Consider the following 8,156-nt stretch of genomic DNA (forward strand, 5'->3'; position numbering starts at 1 on the left):
ATGAAGTTTGGAGGTCTGTAGCAATTGACTCTGAGTTGCTGTCATTGCAAATACTTCTTCTTTGTTACAATACCATTAACAGTTGACTGTGGAATATTTAGTTAGGTAATATTCTATCATGATACCTCACCGGAAGTCACTGAGCTCCTGAGAGCAACCCATTCTTTCATAATTGTTTGTATAAGCAGTCTACAGCCTAGCTGTCTGACTTTATACACTTGTTGCCATGGAAGTGATTGATCCAGTGATTTGGATGGGTGAGGGAATACTTTTAGCAATGTAGTGTATTTATGAATATGCTTAGGCAAAAGGAAATATTTTGTAAAACAAAAGCTGAAAAATTTAGCCCATGAAGTAGTTTTTCTAATGTAAAGACACCCTGCATTAACTACGGAAGAGGATTAGGGCCACTGGAAAAAAAAAAGGAAAGAATTCTGACTTTAAAGTCAGAATTCTGAGAAAAAAGTCAGAATTCTGAGATTAAAGTCAGAATTCTGAGATTAAAGTCAGAATTCTGACTTTAATCTCAGAAAAAAAAAGTCAGAATTCTGAGATTAAAGTCAGAATTCTGAGAAAAAAGTCAGAATTCTGACTTTAATCTCAGAATTCTGACTTTTTTCTCAGAATTCTGACTTTAATCTCAGAATTCTGAGATTAAAGTCAGAATTGTTTTTTTTTTTTCCAGTGGCCCTAATCCTCTTCCGTAATTAACAGATGATTTAGATGAACTGATGTAAATTAAACATAAAAGGTATCATGTCTGAATAAGGAACATAAGGATCATTTTGATCTTTTTTCATTGCTTTCTCACTTTTGGCATTACATAATCTTTAGTTGCCATCACACACAAGAAGGCTGAAACAGAGTTAGATTAAGCATGCAAAGCTGAAAATACACATATACACATAAATGTGGGATTTGTGTTTGTTTGTTTTGGGAGTTTTTTGCAGTTCTTCTCATGAGACATTTCTATAACTGACAAATGATGTGGACATTGAGAGAACATTCATGTGTCACTTGCCAGGAACCGTTTTCTGACAGCATTGTGCAGCCTGTATCCTCAATGGATTTGTCTGGCTGCCCTTCTCCCCAATTTTTAAAGGTCAAAGGTTGATTTTTCATGTCAGTTTTAAACTCCCCCTCAGCTTTTTTATTGTTCACATTGATCCAGGCTTTGGCTCTGAATTTGCCATGAACTTGAGTCAGTGCGTTGTTCTCCTCCGCGTTCTGTGGCAACGCCAGCTCTAAACCACGTTGGCTGCAAAACACTACAGCCTCTGAGAAACTGCCTCTGTGCTTGTTGGAGACAAAGTATTTTTGATCAACTATTTGGACAAAATCATAGTTTACAGCTGAAAAAAAGCACAGAAAAGTAAAATTAGAAAAAAGACATTTACTTGTAGGCAATCTTAAGGATATGTTTTCTGGCAAAATAATTGTTGCCTTTTCTAAAGCTTATCTAAAGATTCTTATTCAGTTAAATTTTATTTTACTAATATACCATGAATTGTCTCAAAAAAGAAACTTGGATTTTGAAGTAAAACCTCTAAATATGAGAATTTTATTAATGTTAATCAATAATATGTTCTTTACAGCTACTGCATTGGCATTGGAAAATTATTTTGTTACTGTTTATCAATATAGTTTTTACAGTGTTGACTTCAGGTTATTATTGTTGCAAACTGGTGGTATTTTAATAAAATAAAATTAAAAACTGACTATGTAGTCTTTTCTTTATCAATTTAAAGAATGCTGTTTATTATACTATTATTGATTACAATAGTGATGTGACCTCTTAGCTTCATTCAGTGACAGCAAATCTTTGCGTTAATCTGAACAAAATAATACAAATAGGCATCAATTTGAGTCCTGACTACAGCTGCTGGTCATCTGCAAGCTACTTTGCAACCCACTACCACACCAGTCCCTTCTGTGGCTGACAACAACATCTTGACTATTGTTACTTATGTCTGGTTTGCTTTAAATTGTAGGTGGGGGTGGTCTTAATACAGTTTTCTCCATTGAAGAGTCCTGTGTATGTAATAGTGATGCCAAACTCCCCAGAACAGAGATATACCATCAAATTTAAAATACAGCAGAAAGAAATAACAGCTGTCTGTTATGCTATAAAATAGCAGTTATGTATTTGAAACAAATGAATATGGATAAGATACTTACCAAGTTTAAACTTGGCAATTCTCTTCATTAGCTTTTCAGTGTCGCTTTGAAAAGAGCCAATAGGATCTGGACAAAACACATTAGAGTTAACAAAGTGTGTATTTATTCATTTGCATATTTAGTTATCTGTCTTTTTCCACGTCTCTCAAAACTGTAAAATAATTATGAAAACATAAGGGACATCTCACAATACAATGCATCTGGTGCTAAACCTGGTTCAGTATATACTAAAAGTTTTGTCTGCATAAAGGTTTTGTCATGGAGTCCCGGGACTCAGTGATTTTGGGTTTGGTGTATTATTATTATTATTATTATTATTATTATTATTATTATTATTATTATCATTATTATTATTATTATTATTATTATTATTATTATTATCATTTGTGATCTTCTAGCTTTGGGATTATTTGTGTTCTGGTGCTGGGATTCTGGGTTGGTGCTCCCTCTGTTGGTCCCTGGTGTTAGTCTTTCCTCTGTCTCGTCAGGTTAATCAGGTCCAGCTGTGTCTCCCACCTGTGTATGTGTGATTTCCCAGTGTCCCTCTGTGTGTTTTTATGTTGTGTAAACTCATGTACTCATGACTGGTCCGTCTGTGTTCGTCTCCTGGAAAACTGTCTGTGAATCCACTGTGTCCTCTCCCTGCTGTCCCCCTTCGTGTTCAGGATTGCTGTTAAATTACGTTTCTCCCAGTTTATGGTAAATGGCCTGCATTTGTATAGCGCTTTTCTAGTCCCTAAGGACCCCAAAGCGCTTCACACTACATTCAGTCATTCATCCATTCACACACACATTCACACACTGGCACTTCACACTTAGATTACCCTTAGTTCTGTTTTTGTAATGCCGTCTTTGTGTTTGCCTTTTGCAATAAACCTCCCTCACAACTCAGTAAGTGCCTGCATTTTGAGTCCTCTTTGTGGGATGTGTGGGAGCTGCAGCCCTGACAGGTTTACCAGACATACTTTGTATTAGATGGGACCTTGACTTCCCTAATAAGCTAAACCATAGTGAATTGTGATTCAACTCCCAAAACCATTATCCTTTCAGAAACCTAACCAATTAAGTTTAGAGACCAAACCTAGAGAAAAACTGAGAAAGTAAAATTAAAACTAAAACAAAAGAAAGATCAAATATAAGGAGAAAAAATGGTCTCAAAATGGAGTCAAGACAAACACCACCAACCTTCTTTGTTTTTAAGATTTTTGGTTTTCACTAGAAACTTAAAAGAGCATATTTTATGGGAATGTAGTTTTCGTGTGTTGTATATTTATGGTTAAACTGCTATTAGTTGTTCCCTTATTCACAAGTTGTCAACACAGTAGGTAGCCCTGCATGTTTTTGCCTTAGATGCCCTCCCTGACACAACCCCAAAGGGTTTTAAGTTTCACAGGATTGAATTCAGATATGACTTGTTAGGTAAATGTATAAACCACAACACCATAGAGCCACTATTAAAGTGTGTGTCTGTGAAGTTCCCTCTGGGATCAATAAAGTTATTCTTATGTTCTAACCTCGTCCACACATTATAATAGTTCCAGGTAGGCCAGGCAGTCCAGGTTTTCCCCTTGGTCCATTAGGTCCTGGAAATCCACGTGGTCCTTGAGGCCCTTCAGCCCCTAAAGTGAAGATATAAACACATCAAATAAGATGTGAAGTTCATACCAATGTTTCCAGTTTCTGGTTTTCCAGAGAAAAAAACTTTACCCTGTTGTTGTTTATAAATGTCGTCCATATAAGGTGGGGAAAATGATCATGTACACAACACAACAATGTGAAAAAATCCATGTTGGAGTCAAATTGTTAAATGTTGCCAATATTGTACTTAAATTTGTAAGTCTTGATTCAAACTATGTGATCAAACGTTACAAGGATTTTTTCCCCCTTAATAATAAACCCCTTTATTAAGAAACTGCATTTTGTATTTACTTGTTTTATCTTTGTCTAATATTCAAATTTGTTTGATGATCAGGAACATTTAAGTGTGACAAACATACAAAAAAAATATGAAATCAGGAACGCGGCAAACACTTTTTCAAACCAGTGTAGCTCTTACGCTAAGGAAGTTATGAGGGCTTACTTTTTCCCAAATATATTGTAGATATATTGATCCAGAACGTGGGCCAAATTCAAATCCGAACACATCACCACTTACTGTCACGGTCCTGGCTCGGTGACCCAGTGTTTTGTGTTGTTTATTATTAGAAGTCTGTTTTTTGTAATGTTTTTGAGGCTTCCCATGTTATTATATTTAGCTTCACCCAGTTTAGGTTTTTATAGCATTTTTAGTTCTTCCCTTCATTAGTTGTTTTGCAGTCTTTTGTAGAGCCTCTAATAAAGGCTGGCTTTCAGTTTAAAAGTTCTCTTGCATCTGTGTCTGCGTTTGAGTCCACATTATCTTATCTCCAGTTCGAACACACCTGGGGCACACATGACAACAGAATCTAACTGAAAGAAACCTACATACATAACATACACAACACAAGTGACTATAGCAATAAACTAGGAAACTAACACTGACATGGAGACTGAGACACACAAACTTGACGTAGACAAGGGAAAATTACATGGAGACATGACTGACAGGGTAAACAAGGCAAACTACAGAGACAGGGCACAGAGGGACCAAAGAGACACGGGGACTCAACTGTGGAGAAAGAAGGTGAATAAACATGGAAGCAAGACCGACAACATACACGGGACACTAGGGAAGACACACAGATGCTAGACTAAGAAAACCTGGGCTCAAAAGCGAACAAAGAACTAAGAACTAAACGCATAAATAATTAAAATAGGAAGCACTGGGAAATACTAGACACAAAAGACTAAACAATGTAGAACTATAAAGAAATCACATAAACCTCAAAACAACATTCAACAGTCCAAAATCAAAAAAGCACTGGGTCAAATACCCAGAACCATGTGAGGCACAAATATGTTAGACCATGAAGTAATTTCCAGGAAAATCTGTTTGTTTTTTAATTGAAGTATTTGTTGAACTACTGCTTACCGCAACTTACTGCTTTTGGAATTTAAAAAAAAACCAAAAAAACCCCCAGATCATTGCTTGAAAATGTATTGTGCAGTTTATTTAGGTTTTTTGGTGGAAAAGAATCATACTGATAATGTAAAATTTTTAAAAACCTATAAAAAGTCCTGTACAATACACTTGGCATTATGGGGTTAAAAATAACCCTCCCTGAGAGTGTATTTGGGGGGATGTTTATCACACTCACCAGGTTCTCCTTTCAAGCCTTTCTGTCCTTGTTTTCCAGGTTCTCCATATGCCCCGGGTTCTCCAGGTGACCCAGGTGGGCCTTTAGGACCAGGAGGACCAAAAAGCTGACTGTAGCCCACAGGAGCCATGAGGCAGAAGGTTATGACAAAAACAAATGGCTTCATCTTCTTTATGCAACTCTGAAATGTGACATATTGGAAATTATTTTCTAATGAAAATCTTCTTCAATTTTTATGATAATTTAAATAAATGAAATCAAAGAAAAATAACAGTTTGTTTGGTTGCAGGTTGTCAGCTGAATAGAAAAAACTGTACTTTTTAGAGACAAATACTCACAGTTTAAATGACGAATGATATGGATGTGATCCTTCTTTGCAGCTTCCAAACAGAAGTGGCAAAGAAAAAAGTCAAAGTCAGATATATAAGACATCCAGCCCAGCTATAATGAGAGACAGGTGAAAAAAAACAGAGTCTGCCTCTGGTGTCATAATCGAGAGTTCACTTACAACCGATGCCTTTTAAAAGCTTTTCCTTCCACTCACAAAAGGCAAACCACTGTGATCAGTCAAACATGAATAATCAAAAGGCCTGCATTCCTAGATCTGAAATATAGCAGGGTTTAGATTAAAGATAAATAGAATCTGATCAGTAATGTTGGTTCGGTATTGGTGAAAGATTTTCTTATTTACAGTTTATGTTAGTGTTCTGATCATAATTCCAATTGACATTTAGTAAATATGATCAAGCAGTAATTTCACAGTTATTAGAAAGGATAGCCAGATGCAGATGATGTAATTTTTTTAAACTGAATTTTTATAAATGTAAATTGCAAAGTTATTCAGTTATGTTAGTGTCAAATTGTATTAAAATGAAAATAAAATAGAAACTCACCATTATACGTAAGTAGTTATTGTCTAGTTGTGCTGCTTCATGTACAGCTTTAAAACAATTTCAGAACCCAAAGTCAAAAATATCTGACACTCTTTGGAGAGGAAATAAAAACCAGGTGAGTATTTTGTGTGTATTCTGTGTTGGACACAGAAAAGAGGGGGAGCATGAGGCCCAAAGCCTGCCTCTTTTTAGCTAAAACACTCTGAGAAAGACAAATATGTGTATCATAAAACAAATTGTAGTTCAAACTTTACTATTTTATTATATTAAACCACAAAGAACACAGACTTATCTTTGATGAAACATGTATTTTACATAACTGTATAGGTTCAGGTCATGGTAATCTGAGGAGCTTGGAAAGAAAAACCATACGACTGTTTTAAATTTCTTGAAGACATTTTGTCTCTCATCCAAGAAGCTTCATTAAGTCTGAGACCAAATGGTGGAGACTCCCAGGATTTTAAGCGCTAGTGGGAGTTTTCCTTCAAGAAGGTTGTTGAGCCATTATTGATCATGTTCCTCATCACGTGTGCCAAGGTTTGAAAAAGAGTGTGGGTCATTATTATCAGAGTTTTCAGTTGAAACCACTGTGAAACCTTGCCTCACCCTATCATGTGACTTACTGAGATCAACTGACACAAGATGTGAGTGGGCATTAAGGCACCTGAGAAGGGATCTCAAAACTGGATTATAGATGATAGACAGTTGGTGTCTGTGACACAAAGGACCCGGAAGTACACACTGTTAACAGGCTGGTTACATTTTATTTGCAACTTTTTAAATAATTCTGATCAGCTTTCAGCTGACATGTTCATGGTGCAGCCTTTTTCTCTCCTGTCGCAGCTGGTAACTGAAATAGCACGACTGATCACACCAACCAGTCCCAGCTGGTCTGCCACCCTTCTGGCACTGCTCACCGGACACACTGCCCTACCAGTCCTTTGCAGCAGAGCTGCAGACCACACCCCTGCCACATACCTCCAGCACCCAACTAAGGCCAGAGAGCCATCCGGGCGACCCTACCACCCACGAGAGGGAGAGGAAATCAGCCATGACCACCTTGAAATGAAAAGACTGGAGAGCGAGATACCACTGGGTGATTAAGTAGATCCCAGTGGGGATTCAAGATGGTGTCTGTGTGTGTGGCTTGCCATCAGCTGTTACCTGTTTTGATTCTACTAACCCTGCTTATATCTGTTTTTCTCAACAATGTCTTTACTCTTTTGGTGTATGATTTCCAATCGCTATTAACCATCCGAGCCACTGTTGATGGGCAGTATCATATGGCCCCAGGAGGTGAGGATTACCGAGTCCCACCTGTGGTAGAAACCGTACCACTGTTTCTCTGCCGTTATCCACCTAGCCTTCCCCTCAGGAAGAAATCCTACAGAAGGCGAGGGAAACGGGGTGGAATACTGGTAAAACTCAGAAACTGCGTCGCTACTTACACGGCAGCCTCGGACATCAAGTTGTTCATCTCCTGGAATCGGCACCCGTTCCCGATTCCAGGGAGCATTCCAGAGAAGATATCCAGCATTCCAGGGAAAATATCCAGCTTCCACGGTATCCTTCCCCACGTCTTCGCAGGGGTGAAGTGGATTACCAGAATCTTCACCCTCTGGATCGATCATTCGAGCCCACGGTGAATACTACATTAGCTAAACTGGCCCTGGTTAACGCCAGGTCGTTGGCTAAAAAGTCATCCTGAATGACTTTTTCACCGCTCGCAATTTGGACTTTCTCCTGGTGACTGAAACGTGGCTCACCTTGGGTGACTTTAGCTCGTTTTCTGAACTTTCTGCTACTACCTCAATTCACCCCGAACCACGGGCCGGGGCGGCATATTAGC

At 37.9% G+C, this 8,156-nt stretch overlaps 1 protein-coding gene across 1 annotated transcript; it reads right to left on the reverse strand.

The window, feature by feature from the left end:
* Nucleotides 1-969: 969 nt before the first annotated feature.
* On the reverse strand, nt 970-5,580 carry LOC146628217 (mannose-binding protein C-like). The gene is made up of 4 exons (XM_085357655.1): nt 5,415-5,580; nt 3,693-3,797; nt 2,179-2,244; nt 970-1,352 (listed from the first exon to the last, which is right to left on the reverse strand). Exons 1-4 carry the CDS (start codon nt 5,578-5,580, stop codon nt 970-972), a joined length of 720 nt encoding a protein of 239 aa, XP_085213781.1.
* Between the last annotated feature and the right edge of the window lie 2,576 nt (nt 5,581-8,156).

This window comes from Diplotaxodon limnothrissa, linkage group LG7 (assembly GCF_057381915.1).
Source record: "Diplotaxodon limnothrissa isolate DT_005_m linkage group LG7, D_limnothrissa_male_GT1.1, whole genome shotgun sequence".
NCBI classification, from domain to species: Eukaryota; Metazoa; Chordata; class Actinopteri; order Cichliformes; family Cichlidae; genus Diplotaxodon; species Diplotaxodon limnothrissa.

Coding starts and splice junctions, on each gene's coding strand:
- LOC146628217 (XM_085357655.1), bottom strand. CDS start 5,580: ATGAAGCCATTTGTTTTTGTCATAACCTTCTGCCTCATGGCTCCTGTG. Junction 2,245..3,692: donor TATTATAATGTGTGGACGAG/GTTAGAACATAA, acceptor TGTTTTGTCCAG/ATCCTATTGGCTCTTTTCAA. Junction 1,353..2,178: donor AATTGCCAAGTTTAAACTTG/GTAAGTATCTTA, acceptor GCTTTTTTTCAG/CTGTAAACTATGATTTTGTC.